At 58.4% G+C, this 24,947-nt stretch overlaps 4 protein-coding genes across 4 annotated transcripts; 2 read left to right on the forward strand and 2 right to left on the reverse strand.

The window, feature by feature from the left end:
* Positions 1–3,573: 3,573 nt before the first annotated feature.
* B0T15DRAFT_249786 (uncharacterized protein) lies at positions 3,574–7,546 on the reverse strand. The gene is made up of 5 exons (XM_062863157.1): positions 7,154–7,546; positions 6,842–6,926; positions 6,518–6,761; positions 6,098–6,464; positions 3,574–6,039 (listed from the first exon to the last, which is right to left on the reverse strand). The coding sequence occupies exons 1-5, from the start codon at positions 7,315–7,317 to the stop codon at positions 3,837–3,839; spliced, it is 3,063 nt and encodes a 1,020-aa protein (XP_062720429.1). The 5' UTR covers positions 7,318–7,546; the 3' UTR covers positions 3,574–3,836.
* Positions 7,547–9,576: 2,030 nt separating this feature from the next.
* On the forward strand, positions 9,577–10,766 carry B0T15DRAFT_512779 (uncharacterized protein; the record flags this gene model as incomplete). Its single annotated transcript, XM_062868004.1, has 4 exons — positions 9,577–9,594; positions 9,667–9,769; positions 9,825–10,222; positions 10,536–10,766. 4 exons carry the CDS (start codon positions 9,577–9,579, stop codon positions 10,764–10,766), a joined length of 750 nt encoding a protein of 249 aa, XP_062720430.1.
* Positions 10,767–11,964: 1,198 nt separating this feature from the next.
* On the forward strand, positions 11,965–16,995 carry B0T15DRAFT_399533 (actin interacting protein 3-domain-containing protein; the record flags this gene model as incomplete). Its single annotated transcript, XM_062865015.1, has 3 exons — positions 11,965–12,171; positions 12,412–15,144; positions 16,933–16,995. 3 exons carry the CDS (start codon positions 11,965–11,967, stop codon positions 16,993–16,995), a joined length of 3,003 nt encoding a protein of 1,000 aa, XP_062720431.1.
* A 1,164-nt stretch (positions 16,996–18,159) lies between these two features.
* On the reverse strand, positions 18,160–23,163 carry B0T15DRAFT_400041 (uncharacterized protein; the record flags this gene model as incomplete). The annotated part of the gene is made up of 3 exons (XM_062865038.1): positions 18,160–19,101; positions 19,195–20,838; positions 20,902–23,163. The coding sequence occupies 3 exons, from the start codon at positions 23,161–23,163 to the stop codon at positions 18,160–18,162; spliced, it is 4,848 nt and encodes a 1,615-aa protein (XP_062720432.1).
* Positions 23,164–24,947: the final 1,784 nt, after the last annotated feature.

Here is a 24,947-nt window from a genome sequence, read left to right on the forward strand (position 1 = left end):
TTGCCAGACGGCACTTTGACGGCGGGGCAGCTGGCGAGTCCTTGCCGGAGCTTGGCCGTGGTGCCAGGGTCGTCTTTGGCTGTCAAGGCTTGCCCAACGGTCACCGAATCGGAGATCGTCGATGGCACATCACCAGGATGGGAGTGAGGCCCGGGAGAAAAATTCCAGGGACTTCCCGCTTCTAGCGGATCTCATCATGCCAGGGGCGCAGAAACTTTCATCCAATCAAAGGCCTGATGTGCCTGGCCGCTTGTTCAATGCCTGACAGCGGCGATTGGCCCGGAAAGTGGGGCAGCTGTGTCGTGGTCAGGGCCAGATCCTGGGGAACCCAGTCAAAAGCCGCCAGACTGGTCCAGTGCATGAACTTGAAACACTGCCCCCTTTTTGCTTGCGCATTGGGCACCTTGTTGCGCCCAGTCCACAGGACACGAAATCCCTCAACCCCGTACGCCGTGCCACTGCGCCCGTTGGCACATCCAATCGCTGCGGTGGGCTCATGACTCGATTTCCCATAAGCTCGTCAATCACACTCGTACCAAGGGAACGGCCAGCTCGACGGGGATCCCGGTGTTTGCTCGGATTAACTGCAAGGTTCAAACCCCCGGGCGAATGCGGCTGCAAGCCGAGAATGCATGAGGCCAAGCCTGGTCAACGAAGAGCCGGCAGAAGCCATCGCCGAAAGTCCCAAATGCGACTTTGCGGGCCGACTTGTACAAACATACGCTTGATGAGCATCGCTATCTTGAGGCAGATGCCGCAGGCAGCCGTCGGGTCGACTCGGACGAATTACGGAGGTATCCACGACAGGTGCGTCGTCCGCTCCAGGACCGAGAGGACACTACGGTCCAAGCGATCAGAGCGTGGCAAATAGCCAGCGCATTGCAGACCAGATCTGGTCGCAAGCGCCTACCCGATCTGGCCACACCGCCCGATTCAGGAGAATGCCTTCACTTGCACGCCAAAGAAACACCACCGACAGAACAGGAGAACGGTAACACAACACCAGTAAGAATAGGGCCAACTGCATATGTGTGTCTCTATCTGCTGCAGTCGCATTTATCAAAATAGTAAGGCTTCTCTCATGACCAGCGAGTTTATCCGGATCGAACCATAAAAAAAGCGCCAACGCCGCCCATTCGCTTGATATCCGCGATGCAAGCGCCCAGTCTGCGCATCTTCATAGCACGGACCAACCCGGACGCTGCCCTGATTACGTACTCTTAACCAGCAGCCCCGCTCAGTCCATCATCAATGTGGGCTGAACAGCAAAAGTGGGCTTCAGGAGAGCGCCTTGCGTGTTCCAGACGAAGCCAGAACAGGAATTCCAGCTCAGCCCATCTGATCGGCGAGGCCGCCAGCCGCGCGCTCATGCATGATCCTGACTGAAGCGGCTGTCGGTTGAGGATTTGCATAAGAGACGGAAGACGGCCGGGCAGGAAACGAAACGGCCGATGAACAGTGGAAACACACTGACTCGAATCAACAACAGAAGGAATCCAGGGGCGAAAAAGCACAGAACCCCTCAACGTGGACTTAGACGCCGCCACGGCCGCCCATCACATTCCTTCTGCCCAATGTTCGTCCCCCACGGCCTCGCACAAACAGCCTTTTGGCATCCGCTTCACGAGCAAAGAAGATACGACACACTACGGAGGTACGATGTGGCAAGTAAGGCGTATGCTTGCCCAATATCCAGTATGTATGTAGAGTCGTACTTGTCTACGCAAAATCCCGTGTTCGTCTCTTGAGAAGTTGGACACGGGTATAAGCGGAGAGAGACAGGTGAAATTACGATACAAACCTAGTACGTAACCAAAGGCTATACGGGCTCAAACGGGTCTCAGCCTTTCAGGGGGTGTTACGCAACGTTACGAGGAATCGGGAACCTCCGCCGGGCACGTTGCAAACCAAGGGCATCCGAAGTTTGCAAATCTTCAAATCCTTCGTTATGCATCGTCTTGTTGGCTTCGCCGGCAAGACCGTTGATCATTCCAGACCGAGGTGAGAGCCGGTTAGTACAAACACAACGGCCCGACAGCCAACAAACGCTCCCTCCACTTTCCGAATTGCCAACCCAACTTCCCCATTCTGCACATCTGCCGAAGTGGAATGAATCAGCTATGGACCTTGGATTCTCGACCTTCGATGATCCAAACCAATGGAGCTTGAACGGAGATGGCTTTCTTGAATTCTTCATTCCCGGAGGACCCGCCCATCTCGCAAGAATTCATGCTACCTCTACTACATAACTCGCCACAATGGAGAACGCATGAAACAGCATAGCCACTCAGCCACGGACCTTTTTTTCACTTTGCTAAATAACGGAGACCAGGTTCATGCCCGAGGTAGAGCCGCGCAGCAATTCACAGAAGCACTGGATGGGAAGGCGATATGAGCACAGAGAAGAAGCTCTCAAAAGACTCTTAAGACAAGGGTGGCTAGTTATTTGAAGCAAGGTGGACAAACACAAATCGCCACCGTCTCTCCACCCACGTATGAGTACGTCACGTATTGTGTAAGTACCTATGGTGAACCAAGTAATAATATGAGATAGATACTGGTATGAACAGCGGAAAGGAATGCCGTGTTGAATGCACATCTTTAGGGACAGGTCTTTCCCCCTGGGGAATGAATGCTATAGGGAAAAAGCTATGAACATTCTCGAACTGGCCTCACACTTCCACAAGGAAAACGGGGCGGGCGTAGACCCATGCATACGTAACCCGGGGATATCGGACTGTGTATGTAGTGTGTTGGAATGAATGTCTTGGGTAAGGTACCGTACGCAGTCGAGAATTCCACAAAGTTCCAAGAGGTGGCATTACAACGATCCTTCGGCCGAGATCTTGTCCCAGACCTGCGCCTCTACCCTTCTCGAAGCATTCAAGAACTGCTTGTACTGCTGCCTCTGGTGCCGTTTACGCCCCCATCTTGCACAATCACATGCCGGTTTATATGCGGGTGAAGGGGGAGGCCCCCCCTCCCCTTCCCCCTGCGTCCTCGCCACGCGCAACACATCAACTCCCAGGTCGCCCGCCAACACCATCAAAAGGCCCGTGTCAGAGCAAGGCCACACAACCGCATACTGGTCTATGGTAGGCAACTGAGCATTGTTTTGCTGTCATGCTACTTTTGAAAACAATACAAAGGTGGCATGGCACAGGCGTCAACGGATACTGCTTTACTCCTCGCATCTTCTGCCTCCTCCTCCTTCACCACAACCTTCCCAAGTTTCCCCTTCCGAAAACTCAACGATTGCTGTTGCCATGTTCATCATCGCGACCCATCCATGATGCCTCACCGAAAACCCGATACCATTTGCCCCTCAGATGCGGAAACAGCGTGCAACAAAGAGACTACCATTATGTCTCTCAGTGCCGGTGGACAGGCTCGATTCACCGAGTTCGTCCGGTGTGACGGGCGCATTTCACGCTGCAAAACCCTGCCGCAATCCGCATTGAATTGGTTGTTGTTGCTCTTCTGCTGTTATTATTGCTATAACAGCCATTGAGTCAAAAGCTAGTCATGATACCTGTTCTTGCTTTCTTCTTTCTCCTTCCCGCTCTTGCCTGCAAAAGGAACGTTGTTCGTCAGGCGACTAGGGGCCTAAAGTTCGCTTGGTCCTACTTCGTTTTGCTTGCTCACCGGCATGAGGTCGAGCTCGTGCTTGGTTGACAAGACCTCGAGCAAAAACGCCGGCGGCGATGGCAGCAACCCTGACAAGCAACGGAAAACGGCGGGTAACTGAACAACTCTCTAACTCCTGGGTAGGTTGGGAGGTGGCTACCCAGGTAGACAGGCGCCACGACACGACCTCTGCAGCTTCGGCATGCGGTTCACTGGGGCCGCTGACCCGAGAACTTGCCCTGAGGTTGCTGCGGCGCGTAGGCAGGCTGCTGGTATGCCATTCCGGGGCTCATGCCATACACGGCTTGCTGGCCCTGGTGTGAGCCCTGGTGAGATCCCTGGTGCGCCATCATCGGCGCTACCGGCCGGCCAGGGCTGGGAAACCCGTTAGACCCGGGAATCGGCTGTGGCGGGACTGCACCAGCCGGCATGAACTGCGGGTGAGCACCGGGATACATGGGTCCGGCCGCCACCATTCCGTTGGGGCCCGAGATGAACTGCGGCTGAATCATCATTGGTGCCGCCATGTGGTGGGGTTGCTGGGGGATGAATTGCGGGTTGTGGGAGAAACTCCGAGCGAATTGGCCCATCTGAGGCGCAGCGTTCACGTACGGCGGCATCACGGGCTGACCATACGGCATCTGCGCTGGCGCATTCATTGTCGGCGGATAGGTCGCCATGGGGACCTGTCCCATCCTAGGGGACGCGAATGATTGCGCCGAGTTGGAGTGCATCATCCTATGGTCGTCCGGGACGCTATACGAGACATGCGGAACATGGCCATGCTGGCCAGCGTGCATCTGCATCGGTGGCATATGCGGTGACTGACGGGGTGCCAGGTTTTGCACGCCGTGTTGCAGATGGAACGGAAGCTGATGCTGATGCGCAACTTGGGGGATGACATGGGCTGGGTTGGGTGTGGCGACTGCGGCGTTGGACCGCGGCAGATTGTCGAAGTACTCGTTGTAAGTAAGATGCATGGTCGAGTCCGGCGCCTCAGCCTCCTCCTGGAGCTGACGCCAAGTCGGGAGGGTGTCATAGGAGGGCCTGAGGCCGTCATTGTCGTCCCAGTTCCTACCCTGAGGTGGCTGCATGGTCTCGATGTGCGACAGGATGAAGCACTTCTTGACATCCACCGCCCTTGTCTTGCGCCGGATGAGCTGGCCTTTGGCCGGGGGAGGAGGAATGGGAGCTTCCACAACATTGTTAACCGATGAACGAGGAGAAGAACCCTGGCTAGGAATGGCTGGGTTAAATGGCTGGGCATAAGCATTCGGCCTGAACTCGTGACTGTTGGGGTTCAACTTCGGACCCATGTAGGAGGGCGGCATGCCGCTGATACGGCGCCCAAAGCTCGGGTCCACACCGTTGGCAGGACCGGTGGGAGGAAGTCGCATATCCGGGGGAGGATGCTGCGCCATATGAGGGTGCTGCATCTTTTGCTGCTCAACATTCCTAAGCCGCTGTGCCAGGTTGCCCGTCGGCTGGTTCTGAGGGGCCAGATGGGGCGGCGGGCGGTTATTGCGGTTGTATTGATAATGGGACGGGCCATTGTACGAAGATCGCGGGCCCGGATGGCGACCGGGGATTCCGGTTGCCGAGTGCTGCGGCGCAGCTGGGCGAGCGCTGGCGCGTGAATCGGCCGTCGTAGCCGGTATGGAGGTGCCCGCATGTTCGGTGGCCGGCTTGGCCTGGTTCTCCTTTGTCGCCGAAACTTCCTTCTCCTTTGCAGCTGCCTCCTTCTGCCTGGCGACCTCTTCAATGTTCTGCTGGACCTTTTCCTGAATCTGCTTTTGCTTGGCAGGGTCCTTTGCGATGATGGAAATCAGGTCTTTGGGAACAGGCGTGGTGAGTTTGAAGCTCTCCGCAAACTTCTTCAGCTCGGTCAACTTGACTTCCTTGTCAACCTTTGCCCTGCTGGTTCTAACTTTCTCGGCTATAAACCTTTGACTGGAGGCAAACGTCCTGAAGGAGACCAGCACATCACGTTCGACAGTGGAGGTGGCGCTTGGAACACCGCCAACCTTGACTTGCGATGTGGTGCGACTGGTGGCTGGGGAAGGCCGGGCGGGCGCCGCATCTTTGGCATCAGCAGCCTTTGCGTTTGATGCGGCATCCGTCTTACTGTCGGATGCCTTGGCTTCGGTTGCGCCCCCGCTTGGCTTTGACTCTGCGGACTTGTCTGTAGCTGGTGTGGGTGGCTTATCCGCGGTAGTCGCAGTCTTAGGCTCAACTGGCGGGGTCGGCTGCTTCGGTGTCGGGGTGCTCTTCAGCTGCGACGAGATGATAGCAGGATCGACAGGAGCGCCTTTCACAGTTGCCTGGCCCGTTGGGGCGCGCCGGGCTGGAGGCGTGTACTTGTTCTCTCGGTTCGTCGGCTGAGGGAAGTCCTGTCGGCGCACACCGCTGTACCTGAAAAGGGGGTCAACTTCACCATGTTCCGAGGCCTGTATCACCGGATCCCACGTACCTCTCCTCTTCGTCTCTCTGGTCATCTACGCCCACGAAATCCATAACACGCTCCTCAGCAACGTGGGCAGTGGTCGGAACACTCCGCTCAATCTCGCGCGCCTTCTTTTCCGCAGCCGCCATCCGTTCCTTGTACTGTGGGTGGCTTTTGTCGATGGCCGTGGTGTAGATGTTCTCGTCGTAGTCCGTCTTCAAGCCGAACAGTCGCTCGTTTTCGGCGAATTGGTCCCAAGCGCCGGTGCCACTGGATTTCTCCAGGGAGCCATCGACCTCAAAAGCTGTATCGGGAACCCACGCCTTCAGAGCCCGTTCGTTGCCGAACCGCCCATTCGAGATAGCCGTATCGGTCCGGAAGGAGGAGCGGTTGCCTCCACGAGCCATGTCAGCGTCAGGGAAGCAGAAGGGGCAGGCGACTGCATACCATTGGGAGCTCTTCCATCATTCTTACTGGTGTTGTTGGAGACAACCCGAGCTTCCACGATCTCCTTCCGCTGAAAGGTCATGGCGGGCTGTTCTCGTCGCGGAGGACCGTTCGTGATTTCGGCAGAGTTTGGGAGCTTCTTTTGCTGCACCATCGACAACCGGCAGCTGGTCGACTCTGAGCCGTTGCTATAAATACCCTCGAATTCCGCGCCGGATGCCAAAACAAGGCGCACTCGCTGACCCTGTTGGTGATTTATGAGCTTAGAAATTCAAGGCATTCAACTGCATAGCGCAGGTGGATTCAGTAAATCGGTGGACTAACCTCGCGTAGGGAGCTTGTCACGGCCTGCGGCCGACCGGTAATGGGGTTCCTGTTGGAGGTCCAAGCCTTCTGGACGGGCGGCTGTCTGCACAGCTGTCAGTGCTCGTTCTACCGACCGACCTTTTTGTCGCATAGGCGCTATGCAGCACGGCGGCCTGAGAGGATCACAGGCTGCATACAAAAAAGGGTAACCGAATAAAAAAAGTAAATTGCTGAAAGAACAACGGGAATTGTCTTTGTTCGCGCGGATGGGGAAAGGCAAGGCTTTGTGGGAAGATAGTTAGGGAACGCATGGAGAGTCCCGTGTCTCACCTTGAACCTGCAGTAGGGGGCGACGCTGTTGCTTCTGGCGCTCTCGGTCGCTGGTCGCTAAGCTTGCTGCTATAAAGGGGCCGGGCAGTGGGTGACTTGATGTCCGGCGTGGTGGACTGTGGAGAGGTGATGGTAGGTTTGGTGGTTGTCGATCGGTCTTCCATCGTTCCGCTGCTCTGCCAGCGAGCACTGGGCGCAGCTGTGGAAACTTTGGGAAAGAAGGTGCAGGGCGGGAGATGTGCGGGAGCGGCAGTGGAAGGAGTTTGGACGAATTGGGCGAATCAGAGCGCCGATTGGTTGGGAACGACGAGGGGTGCAGCAGCGACCACCCGATCGATTTGCATCAGCTCGAGGGCTCGGTCACGACAGCCTGCCACGCTATCAGGTTTCGCTCGGGCAGGGCGTTGATTACCTTGGGCCTATGTAGCAGGCACCCCGGTGTGACACAGCGAAGTCGACAAACTGACTTCCTCGCTAAGAGGCATGCAACAAGGCGCGTCAAAGTCGACCCTTCCACTTGTAGCGCGGTTAATTCCGTGTCCGTATCGCTGGGTTCAAACAAGTGAGGGCCGGCGAGGGAAGGAAAGCCGGCCCCGCGGACTGTGAGAATCGAAGGAGGAACGATGTGGAATGATGCAGGCAAGGGGGCGGATGGCGCCGTGCGCTCTCTCAGGCACTCTTGCGGAACGGAGTGGCTTGTGGTTCAGGAGAAGTGCAGAGAGAACTCGGCCGTCGAGAAGGGAAAAGATGGCGCAAGCCAGCAGGCCAACACAACAGAATAGCCCAGGGCTCAACTCTTTAAATCTCAGCCGCCCAATGGGGGTTGGGTCGCACAGTTCGTTGAGTGATGACCCCGCGATAGACCGCCGAACAAACACGTCCTCGTGCTCTTGGGTCTCTGATCGAATGGCGAGCTCCGACGAAGCTTCCAAACCCAAAGCTGTCAAGAAATATCTTTGGCAGATGATAACGTTCGCGCAACAAGTCCAGCTTTGGTGCTAGCACCGTTTCAGCGAAGCAGAGCTTGGCACATGGTGTGGATTCAGGACCCCACGTGACTCAGGTTTGCTTCGAGCTCCTTCCTGAGCTCTTGCAAGTTGCGATGATCGGTCAAATGACGTGCGTGCACTTTGTCTTCCATTGTAAATGTACATATCGTGACTGACATTCGAGTTCATCTAAAGAGGATTGGTTCATAATGCAACTTGGTCACGATTCGGGAGTGACACGGCTCATGTGGAATCAGCCAGCCATGCTCGAGAAGATAAGCACCTACATAGGTGTATCTTGCAGAGACATTGCCTTCATTCCCTTGCACTACCTAGGTATCCATTGTGGTCATGCTCATTGTCATCTGCCTTCTGCTACTGCTGCACTTGCCTATCGAAACGGATGACTCTCACGAGGCAAAGAATTAGAACACATACAGCACAGCACAGCGCAGCACAGCACAAAGCCAGAGCTTCCCCTCTTGACCACTACTTTCAGGTTCCACTACGTACTAGTATCTAAATGCGGGGGTCACCAAGGGCCCAAGGGTCCTCCCTGAACGATCAATGGCCTGGAGGTCACCGTGATGTCAAGTTGGACGGACGGCAACTTCAAATGCATTCATTGACACCTCTTGGTTCCTTCACAGTGTCCAAGTGAGAAACTTCTGAAGTTACCGTCCCTTCTTTCTGTACTGCGTAGTTCAGACTTGGCGTGGTGCTATATTGGGGCGACGGCAAGTAGCTTGCGCCGTTGCGGCTGCTGTGAGGAAGCGTCTCGGCCCGTGTAGGGCTGGGGCGCTCGGAGGCGGCAAAAAGGCATCCTTCCCGGATCGGATGTCCCCGCAAATTGCCATGTACTAGTAGTCTGATGCGAACCTTACCCGACTCAGAGAGCCAGAGCCCCTTGACTTACCGTGGCCTTTTTATCCTTGGCTAATGGCAGTATGAGTGGCGTCAGCTTTGAAGCGTCGGCGTGAGGTGGTAACAGCAGCATAAGGCCAGATACTTGACTCTACTGAACATCTATGGAATCCCTTACTACTCGCCTCGCCGGACAGATTGTGGCATGAGGTCACGATCCATACCTGTCATTCTCTTGCCAGACGCAAACAAGGTGTTATTAGAATCAAGGAGCTTTGCTTCTTGTTGGTCGCGCGAGAATCTGGACCAAGGAGAATATGTAACCCGAATGTCGAAGGAGGCCGAAGAAGGAGGCACCTCCTAAACCAGAATGCTAGCGCAAAAGCATCCCTGGAACGAGGCATGGCGACCCGGACTGCTAGCGATCTCAGAGACAACTCGATTGTCATTCATTACTACGGTTACCCCGTACACCGAACCAAGCAGAGAAACAAGCAAAAAGCCCAAATCCGCTCATACTATATTCTGCCCGACTATTACCCATGACATCCCATTCCATTCCAGCCCACCATGCCCATCAAACCCAATGTCTCACAATAGCAATGACCCAGCCGGTCCAGTGTCTCACAACAACAATGAGCCAGGCCTTCCACATACCAGCGAAAGTCTCTCGCGCTGGCCAGCCTAGAAGCCCAGCCCCGCAGCGACAGCCAAGCCCAGAACCGCCAAACCAAACTGCGACCGGCTCGCGGCGTTAAGCGAAGTAGGTGTGCTTGAGCTGAAGCCGGTGCGCGTGCTGGTGGGCCGCACGGTCACAGTCTCGGTCGCGCCCGCACTCCCCTGGCCATCCTGCTGGGACGAGGCTGCCGAGGATGGCGTGTTCTCGGCAGCGGAGGTGGTGGACGACGAAGAGATTGTTCCATTGGACTGGCTGATCGAAGTGATTGTGAAGTCCGTTTCCGTCGTGCTGGAGGCCGACGTGGTCGTGGTGGAGAGCACGGATGTGGTGAGGGTCGGCAGAACGGGGACCGTGGTCGTCGTCTGGAGGGATGCGGAGGGCGAGGAGGAGGGAGAGGAGGAGGGAGAGGAGGAGGGAGAGGAGGAGGGAGAGGAGGAGGGAGAGGAGGAGGAGTCCGAGGATGCAGCAGAGCTGCTGCTGGGGGAGGTGGTTATCGTGGTGGCTGCTGCCGTCACACCCAGGAAGAGGGCAGGCAAGGTGAGAGCGGTCTTGAGCTGCATTCTCGGAAAGAGTGTAGTATTTTGTTGAGCGAGAGTGTGCTAATTCCTTAAAGTGTAACGACTGGGTTGGCCTTGCTGATAGTCGAGATGTGTGTATGCGAGAAGGAGAGCTGGGAAGACACTGACAGGGCGTCCTGCCCGTCTTTAAGCTCGACCAAGCACACCACACTGGTCGCCGGGGAACCAGATGGCCGAGACATTCGGCTCTGGCACGAAAATCATTCCCTCGAAACTTGGAAGCAGTGTGCGGGGTCTAAGACGACAGGAGGCGACGCTGCTGTCCGCGGCAGCGTACCGAGGAATGCAGAATGGCTGTGGCAGATCCAGACGTGCCTTCGGACTGGGACCAGGTCCCAACAATCAATTGGCTGGCCGACGGAAACAGACATATCAGGGCTTGTGAAAAATCAGATGGCTTGCAGAGAGGGGGCCTGGACCCTTCGGCAACCTGCTCAGCTGCTGTGGCCCTGAATTCGTGTCACCGAACCCGGGCTGAGATTCCGATGGTCAGCAGCAAGTGAGAGCAGCCAGAGGCAAAAGTATGCAAGGCCCTCTCCGACCCCAGAGTGGAAGATGAACAGCTAAAGCCTAGAAAGGACGATTCGATGCCCTTGGTGCCCGAGCTCAAGAAAGCAGATCTTGCATCTTGCGCTCTGCCCACCCGTGACGCTTCGGACAGAGCCTAGGCTGGAATGCGCAGATGCCCTGGAGGCTTCTATGCCAGGCTTGATGTTCTTGCCGTCGATAAACTATTGTGCCTCTTGCTCGCATGGTAATTCGGGGATCAGAAGGTCCTGGAAAGAACTTAAGAAGGGATTCTGGCAGCGAAAGCCTCAACAGCATCCGGCTCGTGGATGCCTTCCAGGTTGTTGATTTGGGCCAGCATTGATCAGTGTGGACACCTTGCTTTGCAATGGGACCTCCCAGTAAGGACAATGGTGTATGGGCAGGAGCAGCAGAAGGCTAGAACATCTTGAGAGTCAGGTCTGTTTCGAAACACACATGGGTGTTTGTCTGGGGAGATGTCCGAATCTAACAACTTCCAGGCGCGGAATAGGAAGCTTCTCTCGAACCACAAATAAGGAGCTTCATGGACTGAAATTGAAACTGCGGCGAAGGCGTGGGCAAAGATAAGGTAATTGGATGAATTCGCTGACATGAATTAGATAGAGCCTTCTATGTAAGACTCATACTAGTAGTTGTTTTCTGGCAATGCATGTTAGAGCTAGGTGAGCACGAGGTCTCCGGTAAGTCCAGGGCTGAGTCCGGAAACGAATTCTCTGTAGCGATCGGCTGACCCCTGATGTGCCCCGCAATGTTGTTTCGGCCCGCTTTTACCATAAAGAGAAATCGCAGCCTGACTTCAGCTGGCCTTCTGGAGCCGCTGTGGAGCCTTCACAACCCAACCACTTGCAAGTGACCTCCGCATCGCAAGAGCGACACGAGAAAGTCGAACCTTCGTAACACCAACTCACGAGTTCCTTCCGATCGCCTGTCTCTCCCACGAATTGCACAGTCTTTACACGCAGGAAACGGCCGACAACATTGCTTGACCAGCCGTCGGAGGGCTCCGTTATCTCGCGCCCCAGCCTTCGACTTTCGTCGAACAAGCAAACGTTCATATCTGCGCAATTTGGCCGGATCGGGCATCAAGATAGCCAAAGAGTGGGAGAACACGGGTGCAGGCGCCGCCGGTCGATAGCCCAGGCAGAAGCCGAAATGAATTCCACGCGAAGTTCGCATCGCCGGTCGCCCGGCGCGGAACCAGGGCCGCCCCCTAGTGTACCCCCGCGTTCGATGTCGCCCGCCGTCGGCGTGGGCACCAACCGCCCTGTTGCGCCCAGGTCCTCGGCATCATCACGACAGATGCAATCGGTAGCTGCTAGCGGCAGTGGGAGCAGGAGCGATGGGACGAGACGCGCCAACGTGAGTTCCGCCATTTTACTTTCCCTCTGTATCAGCGACGTAGATCCTATCCTACCGCGGGCTTCATGCTATCATGAGATCAGCCTAAGTTTTAGGGCTTAGCAATGCGCTGCTGCGCGCATCATCATCGCCAAGGCGAGCCGAGGCGCGCTGCTCCTGCTCTCTGTGCTCTCGTGCCTTGTGTCCCTGTCGTCACACTCCAAACGGTATGACTGGTTGCTGATGATGGCGTTCCAAAAGTCCTCAGGAGGCAATTCGGTTCCATTAAACCAGATCGAGAAGAGCGTGACCCACCTTCTGGTCGCTACCAAACAGCTTCTAGAAACGCTCACACAATGGTCCCGAGGAAACGCCTCAGACACCCAAGTGTCAGACGTGTATGTGCGCTTGGGCTACGAGTTCAACATGGCATGTCGCGCTTTTACTGCGATAAACGTCGACACATCGGACCTCGGAAACGTGCCGGAGCTGTTGAGGAATATTCTGGAGGCTACTCTGAGCCAAGAAGCTAGTCCAGAGAGCTTGGACAAATACCTGCCCAAGATCCGGGATATCATCATCAACCTGCTCCATGGGCTCAAGAGGAAGCAAACGAGGCTTCGGCAGAGACAACAGCGGGAAAGGGACAGTGCTCCTCCGGGAGATCCTAGCGGCTCTGGGGGTGCTGCGGGGGCCTCGAACCCACCCGTGCCGCCACGGACAACAAGCTCTAGCACAATGGGAAGCGTCAATTCCGGGCTCACGACGTTATTGAATGAAGGGTTGGAAGAGGGCTATCGACCGGACAGCCAACGAGATGACGGGAGAAGCAACATGATGGCCTCTCCAAGTAGGCGCTTTCAAGCACAGCGGGAACAGTCGCGCGGGTCGGTCAACTCGGAGCAATCAAGTCTCTCAAGCACTACGATGCAAAACATACCAGTGCTGCCCCCATACCCAGGAGACGAGACGATACCGTCGGGGCCTTCGGTGAGCGACATGAGTAGTCTGGATAACTTCCCGCCGCCTCCGCCGCCGCCAAAGGCCTCGCAGCAGAGCGCGCTAGCAGCCCTTCAGAGAGGGGGCGATTTGGAGAGGCGGGCATCTCGACGATACTCTGCATACCAAATATCAAAGCATCTGGGTGCTCAGGCGCCCGGAATCCCGATGCTGCCTCCCCAAACCACACCGGTACCGAACCGGGGACGCGAAGTCAGAGAATCGATGCGAGCAATGCAGGCGAGGGACAATGTTAGGCACAAGCGCAACACCTCCAGCCAGTCACGGCTGGCAATGCCCGATTCTTCACCAGTTCGGGTGCCTAGTCGGGTTGCGGAGGAGCCGGAGGAGCTCCCGGCCGATGTCCCGGCTACCAAGGCCGAGCGGGCCAGTGCCCAGGAGGAGGACAACTTCCGGCCAAGCGCGACTCTGGCCGGACCGCCATCGGATGTCATGCCGGTGCCAGTATCGGAGAATGAGGAGCCGGAGAAGCCCGCAACCCCAGCACGGGCGCGGGCTTCCTCAGTTGCCAGGGCCACAACCCCTGACAAGCCGCCAAGCTCTTTTACGGAGACGCCGCCGGCAACGAAAGAACTCACTCTCTTTCTTCAGTATAAGTCCAAGGTTAAGAAGTTTGTGCTCGCGGGCGGTTACGAAGAACTGTCGATTGGACGCTTGCAGTTGGCCTTCATCGAAAAGTTCTCGTGGAATACGCAGCAGAACGGCGCCGACCTGCCAGACATCTACATCCAGGATCCTGTCTCGGGCGTGCGACACGAATTGGAAGATCTGTCAGACATCAAAGACCGGACTGTCTTGGCGCTCAACGTAGAGCCCCTGGACGAGGTGAAGCGGCATATCGATGACGGCCTTGGCTCGCTAAAGAAGATGATGGAGGAAATGAAGCAGAACGTCAACGACCAGGGGGCCGCTCTGCAGAGAGTATCGGAACGGCAACAGGAGACGGCTAAGGACATGGCTCGACTGGCCGCCGCGCCCCCGACCATTATGACGGCGCCTGCCGAATCCCCAAGACAGGTCGGGCCCGCGTCTGCATCACGCAAGCTCAGTCCAGGACAACTGTCAGAAATTCAGAGCCTACGTCGTGACCTGGCAGTGCTTCGGCAGACCTACTCCAACTTCCAGTCCGAGATTCAGGGGTCCATGTCTACGCTCCGCGCAAAAGCCAACAACGTCAAGATGGCGGCTGCCAAGGTCACGGTACCAGACATCGAAGGCGATGCTGGGCACTCCTACGTCATCAACGGGCGCAAGCAGCTCAACGCCGACAGCGACCGGCTGGTCAACAAGGTGGACGACCTCCAGGACATGGTGGAGGATCTTCGCAAGGACGTCGTCCACCGCGGCGTGCGCCCGCTTCCCCGCCAGCTGGAGGCTGTCACACGCGACATCACCATGCTCACCAAGGAACTCAGCAAGATGGAGGAGTACATGAAGAAGGAGAAACCGATCTGGACCAAGATCTGGGAGAAGGAGCTCGAGGACGTCTGCCAGGGCCGCGACGAGCTACGTCTGGCCGAGGACCTCATTGTTGACCTGCGCGACGACCTCGAAAAGGCGTCGGAAACGTTCGCCCTCGTCGAGCAAGCGACAAAGGAGCAGATGAAAGACGCCGGCGCCGCCAGCGGCGGGATTGTGCCGCGGCAGTTCAGCAAGGGCCTGAACAGCATCCGCGACAACGCGCTCGTCGACCCCAGCGCGGCCAAGGAGGGCGTGCTGGACGAGGTGCGAGCGCTGCAGCCGAACCACGAGAACCGGCTGGAGGCGATTGAGCGGGCGGAGAAGCTGCGGCAGAAGGAGCTCGAACGGCGGCGGGAGAATCCGCTGAAGAAGGAGCTGATCAGTTTCGTCGAGGAGGGCAAGCTGAAGAAGTCTGGCGGTGTCGAGGAAGTGGAGCGGGCTAGGAAGGCCAAGGATGACAGGATCAGACGCGAGGTGTGGGAGCGACAGAACGGGATCGTGCCCGAGGACCCCGTCGGGGAGGAGAAGAGGGAGAAGATAGGCGAGGGTGAGCAGCAGGGGGAGGAGGCGGTCAACGGAGCAGATGCAGAGGAACCAGTAGCTGCTACTGTTGAAGAGTGATTTCTCAGCAAGGGTCCGATATGGAGAGAAAGGTTGCTCTACGAACGGTGCGTTTTCTGCATACGAAGTGATGTTGATGCACCGGCTGAGGGAGGACGTCAACAAAGGTGGCAAGGTGCGGTTGAGGAATATACCCACTGTCTTTTTGGGCCTGCTTAGCTTCTGCTTTCCTGAATTTACCGGCATTTTATTTTGAGCATCTTGTCGTTGCCAGCGACCTGTGTTCCCTGTGTTCTGCTGCTGATTCGTTTGCCTACCGACATGGCTATGCTCCGCACGTAGATATCATGTCCAGTAGCATTTACGCACGTTACACAGGATAGGGAGGAGTGTTGACAGCGCCCTGCTCCACAGTCTAGCTACCTACCTCCCATGCTCTGGGACGTTGCATCTGCCGAGGTGCCCCGCACCCGGATGCCCATTCCGTCGAGACACTAAGGTAGGGGGTAGCCGATGTTTGGGGTACGTATCCCCCCGGGGCCGGAGACCTCGGACCCCGCCCAAGCCGCGGTTCTCTGGAACCTGGGAGTTGTTGATTCCTTCCTTGTGGTTTTGTTGGATCACGGGTAGTATTGGCCGTGAGGGGATAGGGATATACGTAATGTGGACAGATCTGCTGCAAGTCGACGAGCTAGGCAGCAGGAGTCCCCAAGGAGTTTGCGGGCTCACGGGGATATTGGCCGTGAGGGGATATACGCAATATGGACAGATCTACTGCTGTTAGTCGACGATCCAGGCAGCGGCAAGAGTTTGCCAGCTGTATATTAAACTGAGCAGTCAATCTCCCTGTTGTGTTGTGTTTCGCTCCTTGCCTCCTCCTTCCATCCTTGTTTACCATGGTTGTCGTGTTGTAACAAGAGCAGGCAATTTGTCAGCTGCGCATAGCTTGATATCATTCAGCTTGATCCCACGCCCCTCTATATATGCCCCTTCCTTCCCAGCTCCTTCAGTCTTGAGATCCATAGGACCTGCAGTCGGTACCTGAGCATCAGAGCCACTCCATCACTGCGTCACGTCTCGAGAGTAATCGAAAACTCATTCAATATGACACCCGAATTCGAGGCCCGCCTCAAGAAGGCCGTCGAGGAGCGCGCCATCCCTCAGGCGGTCATGCTAGCAAAGGACAAGACCGGTATGGCTCCATCTTATCCGTCACCCGGCTCATCAATCATTATACTAACACGAACATTTCACAACAGGCAAGATCAACTACTCTTACGCCGTGGGCCCGACCACCCTCAAGAAACCCAACGCACCCCCGGTCACCCCGGAAACCCACCTGACCCTGGCCTCCATGACCAAACTGCTCACCTCCATCGCGGTGCTGCACCTGATCCAGGAGGGCGCTCTCACCCTGGACACAGACGTGGCCCCTTACCTGCCCGTACTCGCCTCCCAACAGGTCCTCACTACCACTACCAACGACAGCGGCAGCAGCCCGCCTGCGCTCACCCCGCGCACCAAGCCCCTCCTCGTGCGGCACCTACTCACCCACTCGGCAGGGACGGGCTACCTCTTCCTCCACGAGCCGCTGGCAGCCTGGTACCGAGCCACACACCCCGACAGCCAAAGCTTGCCCAGCCCGATCGGCACGGCGGCCGAGGGCGGCGGCGCGCGCGTCGACGAGCGCTTCGCCTACCCGCTGCTCTTCGAGCCCGGCGAAGGGTGGGCGTACGGCAGCGGTCTGGACTGGGCGGGGCGGCTGGTCGAGGTGGTCACGGGGGGCAAAAAGGGGCTGGATGAGTATGTGTACGAGAACGTGCTGTCCAAGGTTGGGATCCCCAGGGGGGGGATCACCTACTACCCGGGGAAGTTTGGGAAGGAGGTAGCCGGGATGTCGACGCGGGATGGGGATGGGGGTAATAATAAGATGGTGCCGATGGACACGGGGTTCCCGCACGCGGACGCGGACGCGTTCGGCGGGCAGGGCATGTACGGTGGGGTGGGGGAGTACATCAAGGTGCTGGAGTCGATCTTGAAGGATGATGGGAAGATCCTGAAGCCCGAGTTTGCGAAGTTGTTGTTTGACGGCTTGCTGGAGCCCGAGGCGAAGAAGGCGCTGAACGAGAGCATGAAAGACTCCGACTGGGTGGTCGGGGTGGTGCCGCAGGGGGTTGAGTATGACTGGAGCGCGGGGGGGCTTCTCTCCGTGGGGGGCAGCCTCGGGCACAGGAAGACGGGGTTCCTGCAATGGGGCGGTGCTTGGAACCTGTCCTGGGTGAGTAACACGAAACTGCGCAAGATTCCGTGATGACTTGACTGACAATATCTTCAGTTCATCGATCGAGAGGCCGGCGTATGCAGTGTCTTTGGCTCGCAGTGTGCCCCTATGGCGGACTTGCAAGTAAGGGAGTTCATGAAGGAGTTTGAGGAGACCATTTACGCGAAGCTGTAGAGAGCTTGTCAACGAAGAGAGATATCGAGAGCTGAAGACAGGTTGTGTGGTAACCAGGAAGCTGGGCGTCGGTGGAGGTTGATAGAAGGAAAGATTCACAGCGCCGTAGGAGCGGAAGCACCAGAGTAGGGCATTGTAGTCTTTCGCTACGAGAATCATAGTACATGCCGCTAGTCGAACACAATGCTTCCTAGTACACCTACAAGTAGAGAGACATCTATCTTCCCCCGAGTTCCATGATAATGCGCATTGCACCGAGTCAGACTCCGAACCCGTACCAGTCATAGATAAAGGAAAAGAACGCCAGAGTGACCATGTCCGAGGTCAACACCCCAACCCCCACACAATGCTCTACAATGCTGCCATCTATTGCACTCTGCACCCTTTCGCCCCGCCATTCGTCCCGGCGAGCAATCCGGAACATGTGCTTGTGGTAGCCCGGCTCGTTCAGTTGGTAATTGTTTGAATGGGGTCCCTCGCATCACCGTTCGGCACGAGATGATGGACCCCCCTTAATACCTCCTCCCCTCCCGTTCATACAAGCCCATCGAGCCAGGGCCAGGATTCTGCGGCCCCTCCGGCGGCCCAGGCCTCAGCTGCCGTCCCAATATCAAACCGGCATCGCCACCTTGTTGCTCCCGTAGATTCCTCGAGTTTGGCCCATGCTGCTGCTGCATCTCCCGAATTTGCGCCTCCCGCATATGCTGTTCCCTCAAGGCTAGTTCCTGCTGCTGCTGTTGCGACAACGAAGTGTAGCCCTGGGGTGCGCCTGGCTGACCCGGAGGCGGTGGACCTTGCTGCGGTGGGCCACGCGGATCAAAGCCGCCGGCACTGACGGGCGTGTAGCTACGGTTGACGCCGACCGCCGCCGGGTCCCGTGCGTCCCGGGCTTGTTGTGCAGGGTTAGGCGTGCCGGTAAATCGTACGTAAGGTTGACCGGACGATTGAGGAACAGTCTCCGCTACCCGCCTCGAGTCCTGAGCGAGAGGGAACCGCGATTGACCGCCCAGGGAGCCATGCTGTTGGTGATGGGAAACCATGCCAGCCGTTGTGGGGCTCTGTGTGTCATAGACGGGCGGGCCACGCGGTTCACCTCGTAGGCTGCCGAGAGAGTGAGAGGATTGGTGACCGGAGCCGGACGTTGGCCAGGAGTGCTGCTGCTGCTGCTGCTGCTGTGGCGGGAGCGGGCTGCTGACGGCTGGCTTGGGCTGGACACCCGGGCCTCCGTGTTGTGCGCCCCATGCTGACTGCGTCGGGATGGACGGTTGGGAGGCCTTGGGCGGTGCTTGATGAGATGCAGGCCACGCCGATTGCTGCTGCTGATGATGCTGGTGGTAATGACGTTGAAGTAGACCGTGCTGTTGTTGCTGCTGCTGTTGCTGGTCTCGTTGCTGCTGTTCTCGTTGTTGCTGTTGCTGCTGCTGTTGCTGCTGCTGCTGCTGCTGCTGCTGTTGCTGCTGGACTTGTTGCTGTTGGTGCTGTTGATGTTGGAGGAGGCGCTGCTGCTGCTGCTGCTGCTGCTGCTGCTGTGCTACCGACTGCTGTACTGGCCATGGCTCACGACCAGACGGCGTCCGAGGCTCGCGCCTACCCGGCATGGCGGGATGGGCTGCATACTGTGGCGTGGGCGAGGCCGCATGCGGCTGGTTGACTTGATAAGCCTGGTATGGCTGCTGCCCTTGGTAGCCGGCGTAGGTTTGTTGTGCCTGTTGTTGTGCGGCGTGTTGGCCCGGCTGCGCGTAATGATGTGTCTGTGGCGAGTTTGCGACACTCACCGAGTGCTGCGGCTGGTATGAATGTCTCCCATAGTAATCTCGTGGAGGCTCGGCCGCGGGATCCATGCCCGACGGGATTCCGCCGCTGGGCACCCGCACGTGTCCAGGTTGAGGTGATTGGGTGTGGTATGGCTTCAGCGGCGGGATTGCTGACGGCGGTACTTGCGCAGGGTTGCGAACAAACGTGTACCCCGTCTCCATCTCCCGGATGGCTGTTGTTGGTGGCTGGCGACTCGTTGGCTGAGGCGGCGGCGTGGAATTCGTCTTGGCTGCGGACATGTCGGCCACTCTCTTCGGTGGAGGTGCCTCCTCTTCCGTGTTGAGCAACGACATGACATTGATCTTGCGTTCCGGCGCTCGCGGTGGGGCTGGTGCGGGTTGTTGGGGTTGAGCTTGCTGCGGCTGAGGAGGAGGAACAGCAGTTGCAGAGACAGGAACTGCACCGTACTGCTCCTGCATTGAGACGGGCGTCTGTCGCTGCATGGTTGACAGTGGTCGCTCGCTCGGCTGTGGGACCTGAGTAGGTGGCTGCTGCATGGGCGGTGCATATACCTGGGCTGCTGATGCGGTAACACGCGGAGGCTCCGATTGTCGCGCCATAGGAGCTGGCTCGATCCGGGACGACACGACGCGCTGTGGTGGCTGTTGGTATTGAGGGAACGCTTCCGAATGACGGAGCGCTTGTTCGGGCTCCTGTTTCATCCGCAGCGGGGCGCGTTCCACCGGTCGAGGGGACTCGCGCTGTGCCAGGTCTAGCCTCTGCCGCTCCCGCTCCCGGGCTTCACGGGCCACCTGAGTTTCCTTTGCCTGTGCGAGCATCGCGAACTGCTGGCCGAGGTCGGGAACCCACCCAGCCGGCCGCGGTGCGGGCTCGGCCATCGGAGCAGTCGTGGGAACAGGCTTCTGCGTGATGCGGACGGGCTGTTGAGCGGCTGCCGGGGGCGTCTCCGCGTCTCTCTCGGGATATGCGAAGGCGGAAGCCGGCGGCCGGAGAGGATGTGGGTGAATGTGCGGGGACATTCCCTGTGTGACGGCCGGGCCACTTGGCGGCGCCTGTGGCGCTGCGGCGGAGGAGGCAGGAGGCATGGAAGCCATTGCGCCCTGAACAGGTTGCACTGGTGAAACGTGCGGATGGGACACGGGAGCGGCTTGGGCGATTGGCACCTGGAAGCGTGAGAACGGCTGGTTGTTCTGCTGCGGCTCGACCTTGGTCAGCATTGGCTCCTCGGGCTCGGCAGCGGCAAGGGGCCGATGTCCTGCAGACGACACGTCGTATCTCTTGCGCGGCCCTTGTGTCGGCGTCGGCGGCGCCGGCCGCTTCTCGCCTCGCTGGAGCTTTGCGTCGGCCTCCAGGGCGATCTGTTCCCACTCGGGCTTGCCTCCCTCCTTGATCTTTCGAACGTAGTAGTTCTTGACCTGCTCGTCATGTTGATTAGTGCGCTGTGGCTGCTGGCTGAGAAGGATGGATGGCGGTGTTACCATGGTGGCGGTCTTGGTCTGCATGTGGTTGGCAATCTTAGACCAGTCCGTGCCGAACGCACGCAGCAACCCAGGGAAGTCAGTAGCCTCCGACACACTCCAGTAGCTTGATGCTTGCTGCGGGGTCCGGATGCGCTCCGGCCCAACTGGCTGAGCGATCTCGAACGTGGGTATGGAAGCGGGCGGCGGCGGCGGCGGGGGCTCAGGGCGGAGCGAGGGCGGCGCCATGACCTCCGAGATGGTGGATGCCATCGGAGGCACCGCTCTGTCAGTATGCGTGAACGGCGGTTGCTGGACCGGAACCAGGGGTGGCTGCATCCCCCCATGAGGAGCCTCAAAGTGGAGAGGCACACGGGCGCCGAGGTCGACGGGGGTTTGCGGCGATGCCCACTCCGGGCCCTGGGCCTTGGAGTTGGCGCGCGACCTGCCGGTCTTGCCCGGCACGGACAGAGGTGCAGCAGCGCCGGGTGCCTGTGCCAGCTGCTTCGGCACCCTCGCCTCCTTGTCCGCCTTCGGCTGACGGCCCTTGCCCCGCACTCTCTTGCCCTCCGGCTTCTCGGCACCAGTCTCGTTCTTGCCGTCGGCGGCCACTCCGGCCTTCCGCCGTCCGGGCGTCGGAACCGGAGTCGTGCCTTCAGAGTCTGCATTCGGCGTAGCCTCGTGTGGCCAGACTGGTGCTGCCGCTCTCCTAGGTGGGCGGCGGCGTTCGCCATTCTCGCCGCTCTCCTGGGCTGCTGCTTCCTCCGGCTCGTTCTCGGCGTTGCCCAGCTCGGATACCAATGCACTCGAGCGCTGCTTCCCTCGGCCCTTCCTGCGCTTCTTAGGCTGCTTCTTAAGCTTGTCCTTAAGGTTGAGCTCGCGTTTCTTCGCATAGTAGTACAGGATGCACGTTCCTGGATCACGACCCGGCAATTCCTTCGCTATTTTGCCCCACTGCTTCGGCGCTTCGAGATACGCCTTCTCGAATTTCTCCGCCTCTTCCTCGGTGAAGTTGACGTGGCCAGGGACAACCTGCCAGGCCGCAACCACCTTCTCCAGGGGCAGCAACCCGGAAGTGTCGTAGAACGAGACTTGCTCTTTCTCCTCGTCGGTCCAGAACATATCCGGGATAACCGCCTCCTTATCACTGCGGTATTTCTCCTTCTGTGCTCTCTCCTCCCGCTCCTTCCTCTCCTGGTGTTCGCGCATTGACTCCTTGATCGCGGCCTCAAGGTCCAGTTCAGTCGCGAATCGGCTTTCGCGGCCTGCCGCTCTTCTACCCCCTTCAGGCTTGGAGTCCGAGCTTGCCGCTTTGCCCGTGGTTCCGGACTGCACACCGGACGCGGTAAAGTAATCCCGGCTCTTGACGGCAGCCGGATCGTTGGAAAGCGTGAATCGTAGATACCTCTCGTAGCTCTTGGCATATTCTCGCCTTGATTCGTCTTGCAAAAGAGTGGTGGCTGACGCCTGGTCCCGGATGTGACCTTCCATAAACTCGACGAACTCGGGCGATTCGGTGGCCAATTTCCGAACTCTCCGGCTCTGGTACCACGGCTTAACATTGTAGATCGGAAGGTCTTCGGTAGGTGGCGTGGCAGAGTACTCCCTGACGGCCTCCACGCTGCCATAAACGCTCGCATCATCCTCCGTCCTGTCCTCGCTCTCCTCGTCTGGCGACGCACTGCTCCTCGCGGTTTCCGGTTGATCGAACGGATGAGGGAAGTCTCCTAGTGTGCCTGCAATAGCGGAGTGGTCGTATACTGACGCGGATCGAGGCGGCGGTACTACGTCAGCTAAGGCTTCTTGAACACCTTGAATCTCGACGTTCTCGGGCCCCGGCTTCGTTTCTTCAATAGTCGGGAGCGGCGGAAGACCCAGGCCTTCTGTTTCCACTTCCTCCATCTTCGGCTGAGGTTCTGGCGGCTGCACGGAGCCACCGTCAGCACCCTCGACAGCGGGCACCGGGGACGGCTCACGGGCCGTGAGCACCTTTGGCTGATCCTTCTGGTCACGCTCATCTTGGTGTTGAACTTCGTCGGCATCAGGCATCTCTTCGTCGGCCACCTCCGCCCCAGGTTTTGGACGAGGAAATGTGAAGCCCTCGGGTAGCGGTCCGACCATGTCCATCAAGCCGGCGTTGTCATTCAGCACACCGAGCATGGCTCGATGCGCCGCGGCCGCATATCGCCTGACGATGCGCATCGGGACCTTTTCCTCCGCGTCCTTGAGCTTCTTCAGCTCTGCCTCAGTCCTTGAGATTTCTCGCTCAAAATAGATGTCCATGTCCTCGTCGTCATCGGACTCGGCAGACTCATCCGAAACCGGAGCCGGTAATTCTCTCGCAGGCAGATGAACCCGGGAAGAGGGGATAGCCAGGACCGTGGGCTTCTTCTCAACCCCCCCGGGCTCTTTGACATCTTCCTTCAATTCTTTTCGGAATTCGTCCTTGTCCAAGGCGAGACCGTCAGTCTCTTTCTCTCTTTCCACCAAAACACTTTTGGGCATTGCTACGGCGGCGCCTTCTGTACGCTCGCTCTGACGCTCTTCCTGCTCTCGTAAGGGTCGATTGGCGTCGGTTGTCCCGACCTTTAGTTCGGACTGACTAGGCAGTGTCCTCGTATCGCGGTCTACCGATGGCCTAGCGGACTGCGAGAGTCTTTCGGATTTGATGGCGATCTCGTTTGGACCGGTGGCAACATGGGCGCCGTATCGATCGGAAGTCACGGCATGCGAATCCGATCTGGCCCCGGGACTACGAGGGCGTTTCTCGAAATCTCGGTGGTACTCAGCATGGGACGAGAAGCTGCCGGAAGGCCTCGCTTGCTGCCCAGAGAAACTCGGCAGTCTTGCGGATTTCGGAGACTCCTGTGCCTTCTTGACATTCAGTGAAGGGTTAATCCACTGCTTGCTCGACCGCTGCTGTTTTTGGACCTGAGCCCGAGGTCCTACGGGGATGGGAGGGCCACTATCCGGTAACGTTGGCTTTGACGGCCCGCTGGGCGGTGGCCTCTCATTTCCGACTGCATGGCCCGCGGAGACCGGTCTTTCTTCGGTCAGCGCTCTGGGACCAGTAGGCGGGGCCTTGCCGGTTAGTGACTGGATCTCCGTTGCCGTCGACTGGCGACTCGGGACCGAACCGAAGGCGGGCGCGGACGGGGCGAGGGGCGGAGGTGAAACATCCTTCGCAGAAGGGGGTTCATGCGATACTCGGTCGGGTTTCGGGCGAATAATGTCGCGTTCTCGGACCTCCCTGTCCCGGACGTCGCGATCATCGCGCATGTCCCTGATCGTATCCGGGTACCTGGTGTCCCTCCTCTCCCGATCTTCCGCTTCCCTTGCCCATCGGCTTTCCTGCGACCGACTGCGCGGCGGATAGCGATCTCGATCGTCGTAAAAGGGGCCCCTGTCTCTGGGGCCCCTCTGGTCCCAATCCCCACGTCCGCGCCCTCCGCCTCTCCCTCCGCCGCGACCAAACCCGCCGCGGAATGATGGAGCAAACATGGGATCCGAGTTGGAGGACCCAGCTGACAGCGGTCCGTCCCTCGATCCCCGTCTCGCTCGCTCGGCATCAACACCCAACGGTCCATCTCTTGCATCCCTGAAGTCTCTTCCAGAAAGCGGTGACCGACCTCGTAACGGGGGGGGGAAGGTCTACGAGCACGAGGAAATTCGATCCGGTCCCGTTGATCTCGCTGCCATTCCCGCTCCCGCTCGCGATCCCTCTCCCGATCGCGTTCCCGCTCGTGAGCGCGATCGTCCCTGAAGTGGGTTCGGTCCCGGTAGTCTTCGCGGTCGCGTCCTCCATCTCGACCGTCGTCCCGCCACTGCCGACCACGCCCGCCCCCACGTCCTCTTCCGCCACGGAAGTCGCCGGCAAAGCCACCGCCCCGGGGCCCGCTCGGAGGATCGAGCAACGCCTTTGGCCCACGGGGAGGCTGAATCCCGGAAAGAGAGTCGCGAAAACCATCCCGGCCCGGTGGAAAGCCGCCAATACTACCACGGGAATCCAGCGGCGGGCGCCTGCGGTCAGTATCCGGATACTGCGGTCCGCGATCCCCGCGATCCCC

Source organism: Chaetomium strumarium (assembly GCF_033439665.1).
Source record: "Chaetomium strumarium strain CBS 333.67 chromosome Unknown B0T15scaffold_5, whole genome shotgun sequence".
Taxonomy (NCBI): Eukaryota; Fungi; Ascomycota; class Sordariomycetes; order Sordariales; family Chaetomiaceae; genus Chaetomium; species Chaetomium strumarium.